Below are 16,846 nucleotides of genomic sequence, written 5' to 3'. Positions count from 1 at the left end.
AGTCTCCTCTGACAGCTTTTTGCTTTGTCTTCATGCATTATATGCAGTGCAATGTTTGTTTCTCTGCGTCCAGTGCTGTCTTTCCTTCTTCGTTTCTCTACCGGTGCCTGCTGTGGTCATTAGGCAGGCTTCAGTGTGCCACTCTAACTGCCTTCTTTCCATTGCCAGTGCTATTTTTTAAAAAAATTTTTAGGAATTTTTTTGGTGGTTTCCATGGAAATTTCAAGTAACATCTGGATGCATAAGCATTTAATGTTAGTGGTTTATGAAAACCTTGACTGCAGTTGCCTCCTTTTTTTCTCCTTATATGCTGTGGTTACTCACGTTTTTCATATACTGGAAGCCCACAGTTTACAAATCAGCTTTGTGTCATTGTTTATGAAGTTTGGTAGAAGAGTTCAACCAAAAAAACTTGAAAACTGTTTCTATAGCTTCTCATTCAGTGATCTGAGAGTCACTTATTTCTTCGTGTGGATTTGAGCTGCTGCATAAGGCCCTCGCTTCCTCCCGAAGGGTTCTCGTTAGTGTTCTCTTTAGGGTGTGTCTGCTAAGGATGAAGTCTGGATTGTTCAGTGTCTGGCAGCATCTTAACTTCTTATTTGTTCATCAAGTTTTTATTCTTTCTTTTTGTTGTTATTCTGTTTTCAAGTTGATTGATTCTTTTTTTTTTCTCTCATGATCCTCTTCTGATCCTTTCAATTTCAGTTTTTGTACTTTTCAATTCTAAAGATTCTTTTTGTCTCCTTTTTAAAATTTTTCTATTTGTCCCTTTTCCTTTGCTCTCTTAGAATCAAACCCAAGGCTGCACGCATGCTGGGCAGGTGCTGTCCTCCTGAACTGCCTCCCCAGTTCTCTGATGTATCTGCTGTCCTTCCCTTACTAGGTGACTCTTATTTCTTTAGTTATAACTGCTCTGGTCCTTGTGCGTGTTTACCACAGCAGATTGCTGTCTTCTGAGTTCAGGTGCCAGACTTAAAGTGCAGATTTCCTCCTCTCTTTTGTCTTCTTTCTTTGTACTTGCTTTTTTCTGTGCCATAATTTTGTTTTTGTTTGAGAAACAGATGTTTGTTTGTTTTTTGAGACAGGGTTTCTCTCTGTGGTGCTGGCTGTCCTGGAACTCACTTTGTAGACCAGGCTGCTTTTGAACTCACAGAGATTTATCTGCCTCTGTCTCTTGAGTGCTGGGATTAAAGACATGTGCAGGGGCTGGAGAGATGGCTCAGTGGTTAAGAGCATTGCCTGCTCTTCCAAAGGTTCTGAGTTCAATTCCCAGCAACCACATGGTGGCTCACAACCATCTGTAATGAGGTCTGGTGCCCTCTTCTGGCCTGCAGACATACACACAGGCAGAATATTGTATACATAATAAATAAATAAATATTTAAAAAAAAAAATAAAGACATGTGCAACCACTGCCTGGTGAAAGCCAAATGTTTTAAATAATCTGATATGGTAACTCTGTGCCACATAGTCTCCCTCACCAGTTGGGTGCTGGCTTCTCACTGACTTCCCTCAACTGCTTTATAAAGTCTGTCTTTTTTGTCATGTCCTTTGATTCTCTGCTCCTTTTAGCTCAGCGATTAGCAAATGACAGGCAGAAATCTCACTTGTTGAAAGCTAGCAAGTCTGTTAACCACTTTGAGGAACTTCGTATTTATCTTGTTTAGTGCTCTATGAGTCTGTCCACAACCGTACCCTGACTTGGAGGATCTATGTGTGTAGAAGTTAGGACCTTCCAAGATCTTTCCTTTGCATGTGTGCAAACCCCCTCATGTGTTGTCTTTTTGATTCCTAGGAGTATGTCAAAGCCTTTCAGGTTTTTCTGTGGGCATCTATCTAATTTTCAGTTCTTTTTATTTTTTTGACCAGTGTCATATTATCTCCAGGTGATGTGCCTTATGCCACTTGTGCGATAAACCTTTGCATACGATTAATGCCAATGACCTGTGGACATGATTGTTTTAATTCACATTAAAAAAGACAAACCAGGAGATGGCCCAACACTTAATAGCACTGGCTACTCTTGCAGACGACCCACATTCGATTCCCAGCACACACCTAACATCTTACAACCTCCTGTAACTTCAGCTCCAGGGCTTCTGACTCCCTCTTCTTGCCTCCCTGAACACCAAGCATACACATTGCATACAGACATTTATGCAGCCAAAATACCCATACATATGATACTAATAAAAGAAAAAGAAACAATTGAAGAAAAGAATAAGAAAAGTAAAACCTGAGAACCCCGCTTTTGCATGGTCAATCAGAATGCCTTCTCTCTGGAGCTGGTCCGGAGGTTTCTCAGACCGGTCCCCCTCACTGGTGGCTGCTGTGCACAGGTTTCTCAAGAAGGATTTGGAAATAAAGCAAACTGCATTGGCAGAAGCTCTCTGCGTTTACTGAGAGTCAGCCATTTTCTTGTACAAATGCTTCAGATGGCTGCAGACTTGTGCTTAATTTTTGGGTTTTCCTTAGAGTTGATCTGGGCAGTTTTTCTTGCTGGTTTTGTTATTTTTGTGGAGGAACAACAAATAACGTTATTTTTGGATAACCTTATTGTGTCATTGAAGATTATTTTCACTGTTTTTAGTGCTGAGGTTGAACCCAGGGCCCGATACATGATAGAGAAGAGCTATAATTCACAGTCTCCTTACTACTTTTACATCTCAAAACCTACTGTTTCAGACAGAAAATATTTCATTTTATATTAAGGAGAAATGTCGGGTCACGGGATAGCCCTCAGGTCCACTTTCCTGTCTAACACTTCACTAAGTTTGTATTCAGATTCTTTCTTAGCTCTGGTCATCTACAGTGCTGCTGTCACATCTTAGTTCCTCTTTTCCTGGTCTTCGTCCTTACATGATACATAGCCGGTTTTCATAGTGGCTGGGCGTGTTCCAGTGATGCACACCATATGTTGTGCTGTCGTGCTTTTTACTGAAAGTGTTGGTAGCTAGTGTGAAGCGGTGAGGGGAGATGGGGAGTAGTCAGTGTGGTTAAAGGTAGGGACAGTGGAAAGACCAGCGCTTTGGTGGAGACAAGGGTGGGCACCAGTAAACAGTTTCCTAATTAGCTTTAAATTATATGTTTATGCATATGTATGTATTGTATATGGCTCTGCTTAATTTAAAAAAATCACTTGATGGCCATAGAATTCTTAACAGCTACATCGTTAACCATAAAATACTAAAAAATATCGTGATTGAGAACTCAGCATAGCGCTAAGGGACTGAATTGTCACTGAGCAATGATGTCAGAGTTTCATTGTGGTGGAACACCCACCCGTCTAAAACAACATGCCAGTGCAGTCGCAGTTCCAGGGCCTGGTTTGTCACTGCGCATAAACTTGGTGTCTGCCCTGAATAGTGCTTGAGCACTGTGAAGTTGGCCTCTTCAGAAACATGGCAGTGTTCACTTGTTAGATGCAGGGATTGTGTCAGCCTCTTGAAAGTTTGTGTGCCTCCTACTTCATGACAGGATGTTGTGGTATTTTTAGTTAATACTTGTGGTTTTTTAAATTCATTTTGTTGATTATATTCTTAGGTTCATCAAGGCTTATAAGAAGTTTGGTCTCCCTCTTGAAAGGTAAGACCAATAATAGATCTGTCTTCTTTTTCCTATATAGCAGGCTTTTTTTTCTGTGAGGGGAGGTAATATTTTCCATTTAATTTTGGGAGCAGTTTTTCCACCTGTTAAAGCATTAATATACCGGGTGCATGTCCTGTTTCGGAAAGGCGGCACAGGTAGCGGCTGCATACTGACCATTGGGGAGTTTTGTCTGGGTGAGGGAGATGAGGGACATGCATGCAGACTGCATGGTAATGCGTAGCCTAGGTGGGATACTTGTGGGGAGGGAGGGAGAGGGTCCATGTGACAGTGCAGGTACTTAGTTCTCTGATACAGGACTGTAGGGGAAAACCCTGTTCTTTGTGATTTCATGATCCAGTAACATGATGGCATGAAGATAATATAAGGAACTTGTGTTATCTTGACAGTACTACAGAAGGTGTGAGTTATCGGTGTTCAGAGTACACATTTAGAGGTTGGGTTTTTAACAGAAGCATCTGGATATTTCAAATAGTTTAGTATCTTGCTTTATATGCAGCTATCCTGTATCCTTCAGATAAGAGTGATGTGGGAGTCCGCTGTTTTGTGTTGATTTCATTGGTTAAATAAAGAGACTGCCTTGGCCCTTTAATAGGACATAAAATTAGATAGGCGGAGTAGACAGAACAGAATGCTGGGAGAAAGAAGCTGAATCAGTGAGTCGCCATGATTCTTCCACTCCAGACAGATGCAGGTTAAGATCTTTCCTAGTAAGCCAGCTCGTGGAGCTACACAGATTATTAGAAATGGGTTTGATCAATATGTAAGAGCTAGCCAATAAGAAACTGAAACTAATGGGCCAGGCAGTGTTTAAAAGAATACAGTTTCCATGTAATTATTTCGGGTAAAGCTAACCCTGCGGAGCTGGGCGGGAGCGCAGCCCACCGCAGCTCCTTCAACAGAGTGGAGCCCTGCCGCTTCTTATTACAACATAAGAGCACTGATTTAAAAGACAGGTCAGAATCCTGCCACTTAGAAACTTCTGGATCTGGTGGACATCCCAAGCGTGTTCTTTGTTTTTGTCTTTCCTTTGGGAGAGGAAGCAATGATGCACAATAGTCCTTTACAGTCAAGTGAGGTACAACATCTCTCTGGGACTCTTTGAGCATCCAGATGTAAAATTCTCATCTTCGAGGAAGTCAGTATAAAACCCACTGGAATGGAAAGTGGGTCTGTGAGCCTCTAGACAGCCTGGTTTTAGTCAGCCGATTTATGTGCTCTGTGATACAGAGGTGAAGTGAATTATGGAGAAGTAATTGCCCTGTGCTTCTAGGAGGATCACAGTGGCTAGAGCAGGACAGGAGGAAATGAACACAGAAAGGCAAACTAATTTGTGTATTTTTTTAGGCACCTCACATGCAGAGAGCAGTAGGCAGCTCGTTTGTAGAGGAAAACAATCAGAGCCTCTTCTCTTTGATAAAAGGGTCACTTTATTTTTGTTGCATATCCCAAGGCAATTCTTTTGTTGTTGTTTTCTGGGACAGGATTCTGTGTGTGTAGCCCTGGCTGTCCTGGAACTCCCTCTGTAGACCAGATTGACTTCAAACTCAGAGATCTGCCAGCCTCTGCCTCCCCAGTGCTGTGATTCAAGATGTGCACTACCACTGCCAGGCTTTTTTTTCTTAAGATTTTATTTATTTATTATGTATACAGTATTCTCCCTGCATGTCAGAAGAGGGCATCAGAGACCCCATTATAGATGGTTGTGAGCCACCATGAATTGCTGGGAATTGAACTCAGGATCTCTGGAGGAGCAGCCGGTGCTCTTGATCTCTGAGTCATCTCTCCAGCCCCAAGGCCGTTCTTGATGATGGATGTCTTAGCTATTGTACGATGTTCTTGTTGGCCTTGGACTGACTCATAGGGCAAGCAGTTTTCAAGAGCAAGCACTTAAGAGACCTAGAACATTCATGTGAAAGAAAAGTGGCACAGTGTCTTGATCTTTGTCCTTTTCCAGGCTAGAGTGCATAGCACGTGATGCTGAGCTAGTGGATAAGTCTGTGGCAGACCTGAAACGCCTGGGGGAGCTGATTCATAACAGTTGTGTGTCAGCAATGCAGGAATATGAAGAGCAGCTGAAAGAAAATGCTAGTGAAGGTAAGTCTAATTGAGGGATTCTTCCATATCTGGTATTCATGGACTGGTTTTTCTGTTACGAGGTTTTTAAAACCTGTCCTTATAGCCCACACGTACCTGGTGCTTGCAGCTGCCCCTCTGAGCTCAGTGTTGCAGATCCCACATGCCCACTCTCGGATGAAGTGACTTTGTGAACGTATGATGTGATACACAGGAGAGCAGAGCCTGCATATGTTAGCTCTGAAGGGTTGTTATAGACTGGAAACACTGTCAGATGTCGGCTGTTAAATTATGGCAGTTGTAAGACATTTAGAGAATTGAACAAATAGTATAAACATTTTGGTTATATTGAGATTTTCATGGCACTAGAATTTGTTGTAATTGGATTGGCCATTTAATTTCTGTCCTTTTAGAAACAAGAAATGGGGCTGGGAGGTGGTGGCACACACTTTTAATCCCAGCACTCTGGAGGCAAAGGCAGGTGGATATCTGTGAGTTTAAGGTTAATCTGGTCTTCCTAGTGAATTCCAGGATGGCCAGAACTGTTACACAGAAAAGCCCTGTCTTGAAAAACCAAAACAAAAAACAACAGCACAACAACAATAAAACCAGGCAAGTGGTTTTGCCTAATGCATTAATTCTCCTTCTGTTTCTGTGATAAAACATGATCTAAATCAGTTTACAAACGAGTAAGTTCTAGAGGGGCGTGCATTTTCTAGTAGGTAAGCATGGCAGCAGAAGGCAGGCATGGTGGCTGGAACAGGAATTTGAGAGCTCATGTCCGCAAATGAAAGCCTGAAGCAGAGAAAGCAAACTGGAAAGCAAAACCTCAACGTCGGCCCCCACTGATGTATTTCTACCAACAAGGCTACACCAGCTCTTCCCAAGACCATGTCAGCAGCTGGGTACCAGGAGTTCAGATGCCTTAGACTGTGGGAGCATGTCTCATTGAAACCTCCACATTATACTTGGCTCCTATAGACTTGTTGCCATATTATAATGCAAAAGTCCCCATAGTCTGTCACAGTCTCAATAATTTTTAAAGACCCCAAGTTGAACACCTGTTTAAGACTCAGGGCAATTTGTTAACTGTAATCACCTATAAAATAAAAAAAGCAAGTTACATACTTCTAATATACAGAGGAATAGTGCCATATCCTTGTATGACCTCAGGGATTGATCTGACTGTGGCCTCAAGGTTATGAAGAAAAGACTCACAGAGACAGAAATGCTGGGAGCAGGTGGACTAGGCTCTCTGATGGAGGAGCCACAGCACCGGAAGCTCAGAGAGAGCATGCTGCTTATATATTGTTGAACTGGGAGGCAGGGTTATTTCCTACAGCTGAACAAGGAAGCAGGATTATTACATACAAACAAGGAGGCATGGTTCATGATATACAGCGGAATTAAGGAACAAAGTTTAGCTAATCTCAGTGGGGAGTAGTCTTCAGGCCACACATACCCTTCTGTACACACGGTCAGTATTCACACTCGCACCCAAAGGAAGGTTTTGCCATAGTTCTGAGCCTCGTCTGTGGAAGGTTCACCATTGCCATGGGGATGAGGCATCGGAGTCCTCGACGTAGCCATGCCCATGTCAGCAGTACATGTTTACTCAGGACTTCATCTGCTCCCCACAGAGTAGAATATCCATTACCATCCAAAAGGGAGGAATGAGGACTTGGGAAAGACTGGACCAAAGCCAGACCAAACCCACCAGGGCAAGCACCAAATCTTGTAGCCTCTGTGTTCATACCATAGGGTTTGAAGGGCTCTGCTCCTTCAGCTCTCTTTTGGGCTGGTTCCGTTCTCTCTATGCGCTTTCCTAGGCATCTCCTGAACATGTCGCAGTCTCGATTACAATCCAGGATTCACTTTCCCAGCTTTACAGTGGCTTCTCACAGCCTTGAAGGGATTCCTCTGGCACGTGCTGCCCGCTTTCACTGGCTGTCTGAAGTCATGGAGGAGGAATACACAGCCCCTTCACTCTTGCATCCTTCATGCCCCTACAGCCAGTTACCATGTGGAGGACAGTGTTATCTTAGGCTGGGCCCTAGTATGCTTGAAGCACATTAGTAGCAGCCTTGTTTGCAGTTGCTTTCTAGGAGCAGAAAACTCTAAAGCCCTTTTCCTTGGCTGTTTAGCCTGTGGGGGTAGTGGGTGGGGTCCAGGAAGACCCTTCCTCTAACCTTGAGTGCTGGGATTTCAGGGTGTTCACCTACCTGGCTTGATGAGGTGCTGGAGATCAGAGCCAGGGTTTCAAGCACAGCACCAGCTGAGAAAGTAAAAGTAATCATTGAAGATAATAGCTATACTTGAAAAACTTTTTAAATTTATTCATTCACAGCACAAGTTCAAGCAAGTTTGTAATGTACTTTGTCATGTTTACTCCTCCTTACTCTCCTCCATCCCTTGCCCACTCGTGTTGAACAAGTTCCCCTTATACATCCAAGGTTGTTTTATGTCTTACTCAGCTTACATAGGATTGCCTGTGAATTTAGGTCAGGGACTCTTTAGTGGAACATCAGCGTTATCTTCCAATGAATAAAACAATTCCCTCAACAACCATTAACTGCCAATAGCTCCTGCAGGAGGGTGGGATGGGTCATAGGAGCCCCTCTCGCTCTCTGTGATGGAAGCTGATGGTCCTCTCATGCAGGTGACCACAGCTGCTCCGAGTCCAGCAGACCTTGCTTTACAACATCCTCCCCTGTTCTCCAGCTCTTAACATTCCCCACCCCCCACCCCCAGCCCCTTTACATTCCTTGAGCCTTGGAAAGGGAATAACAATGTCCTGTAAGGCTCAACACTCAACTTTGTCCAGTTATGAGTCTGCGCTTTAAGCAGTGTTAACTGCAAACAGAAATGTTTGCTGAGCTGAGTGGCACTGATGGATGGGTAAAAATGTCAAAGATTAGAAGGCAGCTTGACACTCTTTAGTAAAACAGCGCTAGTAGAGTCTCCATTAGGACCCATGACTGCCCCAGCCACGGGCTGTTGACCAGGCTTATGGTAGTAGCATAAATTCCTTCCTGGAGGAGGTTTCAGATCCAGTCAGGAAGCATTTGTGCAACCCCTGTCCTGGTACTAGTGACTGTTTAAACTTTTAAACACAATTCAAAGGGAGAACACTGCCTGTGTGCATTGTTCTGTTTCTTCTGTTTTCTCCCCATTCTCATTTTAGAGATTTTCTTCCTTATTGTAGCTCCGTGTCCTCTTTTTTCTTATACATGCTCCTGTTCTGGTAGTGGCCTATTTCTTCTTCCTGGCACTGATTTATACTTCCCTGAATTTTTGTTTCCTGTAGACTATATCGAGCATATTTTGAGGCCACGCTGATCTATTTCCCGTGTCGGATTATTGACTCTGTGTTATTATAACTATGTGCCTGTTTTATCCCACATTGTAAAAATACATTTCCAAATATCAATATTAATCGTGTGTGTGTGTGTTGAGGCAGGGTCTCTCTGTGTAGCCCTGGTGGCCTTGTATTTATGGAGGGCAGTCTGCCTCTATCTCCTGAGTGTTGAGATTAAAGGTGTACACCATCATGCCTGGTCTTCAATATTAACCTTCTTGTTGGCAAGGCTTGCAAATGTAGTTTTATTTCTTTGTGTATCTTTTTGTCTTTAGAATACATGTCATCAACAGTTCATTTGAAGTTGTTCTTCTGTGTGTGATTGCATCATCAGCTGAATTCAGACTTTTTTGCATATATTTTGATTTTTAAGGATCACGTTTCTCATTTGACTGAACTGACTTCCTGCTTGCCTGCTATCCTTTCCTGCTTTTCTTGATAATCTTGCTATGTAGCCCCGGCTTGTCTGATATTTCCTGTGGCTCAGGCTGCTGTCGGAATCCTGGTTGTCCTCTTGTGCAGCCTCCCTGGTGCTGCCATTGCAACAGTACCATGCCTGCCTTAGTGGTGTTAGTTTTCAGTGATATAAAATATTTACATAAAAATGATTCAGAGTCAAACCGTAGAACAAAAATCATGTAGAGGAGGATCCTGCCTTCATCGTCTTCCGTCTATGTTTGCTTCCTTCCTCTTAGGCCACTGTTTCTATTAATTAATTAATTTATTCTATTGTTTAAAAAATCTAAGTATGTGTGTATTTTGTCCATATACTCCGTATACATAAGAACATGTAGTTCATGTTCTGCACACCGTGCCACGTAGACGTGGTCTTCTTTTATATTTCACCTTCTTTGTCCCTTAGCTCTAAGTGCTTGAATTATTCTCAGTCTTTTGCCATCATCAATAAAGTTACAAGAAAAATGTGCTTTACTAAATAATCTAAATACTTTCTATGTTTCTGTCAGAATTTCTTTAAGGTAGATTTCTAGAAGGGGGATTGTAGGGCCTTGAGGTAATGCATGGGCATTTTGTTTTGGTGTCGCTAGATTCTCCTATGTTGGTCTGGTATTACCAGTGGATGGTTGATAGTCTCTGTTTGGCAAATTTTGTGGTGTTAACTGTTTTTGTTGTTTGCTGTGTGTGTGTGTTTTGAATCCGGTTGTCTCTCTGTCATAGAACTCACTTTGTGCACTAGGCTACTCTGGAACTCACTCTGTAGACTAGGTGTCCTGGAATTCACAGAGATCCACCCACTTCTGCCTGCTGAGTGCTGGGATTAAAGACCTGTGCCACCACACCTGGAAAACATTTGGATTTTTCCTAGCCTGATAGGCAAGAAAAAGGATCTCATTTTTAGTGAGTGAGGTTGTGTCTTTTAAGATAGATATTTATGTGTTGTTATAGGTTAACTGTCGATACTCATTTTTCTCAATTTTCTACTGAGAACCATCTTTGTTCTTACACAAAAGTGGCAACTTGATTATTTTGTAATTTTTAACTTAGGCTCTGGTTAGAGTGTTTTTATTTTACTTGTACGTGAATTAGGATTTCTATGGCAGTTTAGAATCACCATCTCATGCTACCCGTGATGGTCAGTCTTTATTATTTCAATGTGTTAGCTGTAACATGAGCTCATACTCCAAAAAGTAGTAACTGAAGATGAATTTGAGTCATCTAAAGCACTTATTTTTGTTTTTTTCTAAAATTTTAACATTAATATGCCTTTAGAATCTTCTGTTAACTAAACTTACAGTGAAGAAGTATAAACAAGAAAATTAGATACAAGTATCAATACATAGTTGAAGACTAAATGTTAAAATATTGCTTAAATTTTCTTTTATAAACATTAGTGGAGGCCAGGTGGTGGTGGTACACATCTTTAATCCCAGCACTCAGGAGGCAGATGCAGGCCTCTGTGAGTTCAAGGCCAGCCTTGGTCTACAGAGCTAGGTCCAGGACAGCCCAGGCTGTTACACAGAGAAACCCTGTCTTAAAACAAAAACAACAACAACCCCCACCACAAAAACAAACAAAAAATTCAAAACTGTTAGTTGAAAGTTTCTGAGTTCTGTCTTTAACTGCTAATAGGCTGGAAGTTTAGCTAGAGGGACTAAGTCAGAGTTTGGTAGTAGGGAACGTTTTCACTTAAGGAATATAAAACCTATGTCCTTTAGGGAAAGGACCAGGCAAGAGAAGAGGCCCCACAATCAAGATCTCTGGGGTTCAGGTTAACGTAAAGTCCATCATCCAGCACGAGGAAGAGTTCGAAATGCTGCATAAATCTATCCCTGTGGACCCTGAGGAAAAAAAAAAGTGAGTGTCTTTACCGTGTCCCCGCATGGCTGGCTGGACATAGAATGAGGTTAGAGCTGTGTGGTTGGGGATGTTTCCTCACTATGTTGGAAAGGCCCCCTTTTCTCAGCCCCTTGGTTTTGAACCCCTGTAGATACTGCTTAACCTGCCGGGTCAAAGCGGCACATTTCGACGTCGAGTGGGGTGTGGAGGATGATTCTCGTTTGTTGCTTGGGATCTATGAACATGGCTATGGAAATTGGGAGCTAATTAAGACAGACCCAGAGCTAAAACTCACTGATAAAGTAAGTAACTGCCATGCTGGACAGTTCTAGATTTGTTTAATATTTTTATATTGGTGACTTATCTTTAACTGTTTTCAAGAGGGGGGGTTTCTTTGTCTTTGGGAAGTTACCGTTTTTTAGTGGATAATGATAAAAGGAAAGATAACAACCAGAGGAAATTATATAGGAGAAATCTTAAAATTTTGATATCTTTACAGGCCAAATCTCATTACAGCAAATACCAGGTCAGTTTATTGGGACTGAAGCATTCCTGGGCCTTCCTTCTTGGCCTGTTGTTTAACATTCGTTCAGCTCTGTACACAGAGAACAAGTGTCACCTTGGTATTGTTTGTAATGAAATTTAACTTGCATTGTACTTCTCCCACAAAATTGAGCCTCCCACCCTATCTCTTTCAAGTAGCAAGGCTGTACTTAGAGCTCTAAGCAAGGGCAGCTGACTGGATCCACTTCATGTTGTGGTCCTATCAGGGCTTTGTCCTGGCACATTAAACACTGCTCATCCCATCTGGGTTTAGGAGGGTGACAGCACCCTGTTTAGAAGCACTGAGACCAAATCCATTCTGGCCAGAGAGGTCCAGCTGTAGTCAATGAGCAGATCATGTCCTGGCATAGCTCAGTGCTCTCCGGCAATGCTCTAAGAAGCATTTTCAATCTAAAACGAAGCTTTAACCTAGCTCCAGGGATTCCCTGCTCCTGGAAGGAGGAAATCCACGACGGCTGGGATGCTCTAGCAGATGAAGCCACAAGCCCCTCCTACCTGAGTTGTTCTACCCTGTTAACAGCACAGGTAGGAGCCAGTGGGAGAGCTGGATTTCTCCATCCCATTTTGTAAAACGAGAATGGCTCATGAGGGATTTTCAGTGACTGGGAGCCATGGACATGAGAATAGGATCTGAGGCTTTAATCTGTGTTTCGGGTGGTTGGGAGGGAAAGGACTGTGCTGAGTTCTTTGTTGTCCCTGTTTATCCGAATTCACTAACCAGGTTGTGGGTGGTGGCGGGTGCTTCTCTTCCTTTCCTGTTGAAGATTCTACCAGTGGAAACAGATAAAAAGCCTCAGGGGAAGCAGTTGCAGACCCGGGTGGACTACTTGCTGAAGCTGCTCAGGAAGGGTCTGGAGAAGAAGGGCAATGTGACCAGCGGGGAGGAGGTGAGTGGGTGCACTGCCAGCTGACTTTCCCCTAGGGGAGCGTGGGTCTGCAGAGCCAAGAAGGAAAAGAGCTGTCCTTCTGGGAACATAGTTTCCATATTTTGGTGTCTGACTGGGCTGCTATGATAATACAGTTAGATTCCACACTTAATTTCAGAAATTAGACTTAGTTTTGATTATAGTTGGCTCACTGAAAAATACCAAGCTGCTAATGGAGTCATTGGAAGTTTCTCTTTATTTCCCTATGGTAAGGAGTCAGGGAAGACAGAATCTAAGATGTTTGTGTTTTGTGTGGGCATGTTCCTTAACTTTGTCATGTATACATGTATGTATACAATAAATAGAACTTATGTGAATAAAATGACTGTACTTCCATTTGTCGCACATAGTACCACTATATAGATAGTATGGTGAGAATATAATTGTGATATATGAAGTTCTAGAGAGGCAAGGTACGTCATGCTGTTGGGTTGGGGTGATTTGTAGTTTAAGTATCATTTTTACTTTCTAGACCAAACTAAAGAAGCGGAAGCCTCGAGTAAAGAAGGAAAACAAAGCCCCCAGGCAGAAGGATGAGCATGGGCTTGAGCTGTCGTCTCCTCGACACTCAGACAACCCATCTGAAGAGGGAGAAGTGAAGGTATGGGGCTCTATGAAGTCATGTGATACATTTGTTTACATACTAAACAGATAAAATATCATAGAATATGTTTATCTTCACCTAACCTGTCAGAGGAATATGGTTGTGTCTTAATAACATCTATTGATGTGAAAAGACACCATGACTAAGGCAACTCATGCAAAAGAAAGCATTTAATTTGGGGCTGGCTTACAGTTCCAGAGGCTTACTCCATCGTCATCATCATCATGGCATGGCCATAGGTATAGGCATGGTGCTAGAAAAGTGAATGTGAGCTACTGATATGAAGAGAGAGGAGGGAAAAGGAGCGAGACTGAGCCTGCGCCTGGGCCTTGGCCTGGTATGGGCTTTTGGAACTTCAAAGCCACCCCCAGTGGTACACTTTTCCCAGCAAGGTCACACCTCCTAATCCTTCTGTTCCTATCAGAGGTTCCACTCCTGGTGACGACACATTCAAATACAGACGCCTGTGTTGGCAGTTCTCATTCAAACAATCACATACATAGTGATTCATGTTAAATAAGCAACCACAAATTCCTACGTAACAGAAGTAAGTGATACAAACCATGATACGCGGCAGTTAGTAATTGCTTTCATTTTCTAGAAGGAAAGAGATTGGTAGAGACTGGTTAATCAGGGAACTTAAGACTTTGCAGAGTGCGTTTCAGTTAATTGGAGATTCTCTCGGTTGGGCTTAGCCATTAGCTTGCCAGTTTGTAATGTAGTCTGAAGAAAGTGGAATTACAGTGTTGTTCAGTGAGTGACAATTCTGTGAAGTTTTAATCTCTAGTTCTGAATGTAATTCTTTGATGATGGCTCCAGGAGGGCTCCCAGTGGATATAGGGACTAACATAGCTTTGAATGCATGTTTTCAAGTTCAGATACAATTATCCTCGTCAGTCACCAGCTGAAGAGGGCTCGTGTAATGTTGGTCCCCATTTTCTTCTCTTTGTGAAGTGGGGACAATAATGCTGTTGTTTTAGGGGAGGGGTGTTGCTAAGGACCTAACTCGGCCTCATACACACCTGGCAAATGCTTTTCTCTTCAGCTAAACACCATTCATTCAGTGCCGTAAAGACTAGCTTTGAGGGCTGGAGAGATGGCTCAGTGGTTAAGAGCATTAGCTGCTCTTCCAGAGGTCGTGAGTTCAATTTCTAGCAACCACATGGTGGCTCACAACCATCTGTAATGAGATCTGGCGCCTTCTTCTGGCATGTGGGCATACATGGAGGCAGAATGTTGTATACATAATAAATAAATAAATCTTTAAAAAAAAAAGACTCGCTTTGAGAATTAGGTCAGAAGATGTAACGCTGTCTGCCTATACAAGTCTAGTGGATTCAGGCTTCTGCAAGTGAGTGAGTAGGCTCTGGTTGAAGAAAATGATCTATTTTCAGTGCAGTGATGTGCCACTGAGCAGTGCTGCTTCCTCTAGAAACAAACTAAGAAGCAGAAAATTGAAAAAGTTCATGGCTTTCTGTTTCCTAGGATGATGGCTTAGAAAAAAGTCCAATGAAAAAAAAGCAGAAGAAGAAAGAGAACAAGGAGAACAAAGAGAAACCAGTGAGTTCTCGGAAGGACAGGGAAGGAGACAAAGAAAGAAAGAAGTCCAAGGACAAGAAAGAGAAGGTATCCAACACACTCGTATTGGAAATTCTATTTAGGTTTTAAATAACATGAGGTACAAGCCCTGAAATGATATGAGGTACAAGTCTTTGAGTATATCCAGCAAGGAAGGTTGGGCTGTGCAAGTAATACCTTTACCCTCCTTATAGGAAAGCAAGAGGTATTATGCAGTCTTGCTTTTCTAATGTAGAAGGCCTTTGTTTGATTTTGTCATTGCCTATTTGGGGAGGGGTATTTGGAATGAGACAGGACAAGTGAGAATATGAGGTACAGGTTCTTAGATTATAATGCCAGAAGAATACAATCTACACACAATCAAGATGATTTGAAAAGTTCAAGATTCAAACCAAATACCACATGTCATCAACAGCCACTAGAGTAGACTTAGCTTAAAAGCCTTCATGTTGGGAGATTTGTGAAGTTCTTTACAGACTATAGAATTGATATACTTGTTGAAATGTAGAGATGTTTGTAATCAGCTATTATCCATTGCACCAAGCAAGTCACAGCTATAATTCTGCCATCTATTAAAGACTTTTATTTTTTTAGTTTTAATTTTTAAATTTGATGTGTATGGATGTTTTGCTTGCTTGTATGTCTGTGTACCACATGTGTGCCTGGTGCCTGAAGAAGTCAAAAGAAGGCATTGGATCCTCTGGAACTGGAGTTACAAATGGTTGTGAGCTGCCATGAGGGTCTAGGACTGGAACTCAGGTCCTCAAGAAGAGCAGCCAGTGTTTGTAATCCAGGGGTCGCATCTCCAGCCCTTGACATCTTAACTTCTTGGGACTTTCTTAAATTTCCCCTCAGAATATGAGTATAAATATAAAAATACTGGCTGTGTAGTGGTGGCCAGTTTAATCCCAGCACTCTGGAGGCAGAGACGTAGCGGATCTTTGTGAGGACAGCCAGGGCTACACACAGAGAAACCTGGTCTCGAAGAAACAAGCCACAACAACTATATATATATATATATATTGCCGAGCTCAGACCGTTGGGTAACCTCTTCTCTCCACACAGTAGTATATTGCAAACTACCTTACCACTGAAGAACAGGTGTTAAGGTTGTTTTAAATAAGGTAAATTCTATTTGACGCTGATGTAGTGGAAGCCATTTAAGTTTCATACTAAAATTACTTTGCAGTTTTTAATGTTAAATATTATACTATGGATGCTGGTTCTGGTTCAGTGGTTGAGACCTGGGTTTAGTTACCAGTCCTCATAACCATTTGTCCGTCAGTTCCTGGGGATCTGTTGTTCTATTTTGGCCTTTGTGGACATTGCACACATGTAGTACACATGAATTCAGGAAGGTGCATCCACTTAAATAGAAAATAATTGTAAGTCTTTGGAATAAAGAGAATCTATACTGTGATAAATTCTTTTGCATCTGTCTCAGAATAGTGATTTATTTTGGGTTTTTTTTTTGGCTTGTTTTGTTGTTGATTGTTTTCTTTTTGAGACAGGGTTTGACTACGTAACTCGGGCTGTTCTGGAACTCACAGAGATCCTCCTGCCTTTTATTTCTCTGTCGAGATTAAAGGCGTATGCTACCACTTGGCAGATTCACATTGTTTCATGTTTAGTTTAAGTAGCTTTTCTCCCCTAGTGTAATGCATTTTGCATCTTATGAACACATTACAAGCACTGCAGACCCTTTCCCTTTTCTCTTCTCATAGCCACTGCTGTAAAGCTGATGCGACACCACACTTCCCGGATCTCAAACTATTTACTTATGTATTTAGTCAGTTTTTCGAGACAGGGTTTTTCTGTGTCATTTTGACTGTCCTGGAA

At 42.2% G+C, this 16,846-nt stretch overlaps 1 protein-coding gene across 6 annotated transcripts in view; it reads left to right on the top strand.

Annotated features, from left to right (window-relative positions):
• Chd2 (chromodomain helicase DNA binding protein 2) overlaps positions 1 to 16,846 on the top strand; it is a 113,184-nt gene that overhangs the window by 72,479 nt on the left and 23,859 nt on the right. For 5 of the 6 annotated variants that reach the window (XM_075952233.1, XM_075952237.1, XM_075952234.1 and 2 more), the window contains 7 exons: positions 3,544 to 3,585; positions 5,564 to 5,703; positions 11,215 to 11,353; positions 11,487 to 11,637; positions 12,664 to 12,786; positions 13,298 to 13,426; positions 14,915 to 15,055. In XM_075952233.1, coding sequence (XP_075808348.1) covers positions 3,544 to 3,585; positions 5,564 to 5,703; positions 11,215 to 11,353; positions 11,487 to 11,637; positions 12,664 to 12,786; positions 13,298 to 13,426; positions 14,915 to 15,055 — 865 coding nt within the window. The remainder of the gene's footprint in view (positions 1 to 3,543; positions 3,586 to 5,563; positions 5,704 to 11,214; positions 11,354 to 11,486; positions 11,638 to 12,663; positions 12,787 to 13,297; positions 13,427 to 14,914; positions 15,056 to 16,846) is intronic. The other variant, XM_075952236.1, reaches the window with a different exon arrangement.

Source organism: Microtus pennsylvanicus, chromosome 18 (assembly GCF_037038515.1).
Source record: "Microtus pennsylvanicus isolate mMicPen1 chromosome 18, mMicPen1.hap1, whole genome shotgun sequence".
In the NCBI taxonomy this organism is placed as follows: Eukaryota; Metazoa; Chordata; class Mammalia; order Rodentia; family Cricetidae; genus Microtus; species Microtus pennsylvanicus.
The sequence above is the reverse complement of the archived record's forward strand: the minus strand, read 5'-3'. Positions and strand labels throughout refer to the sequence as shown.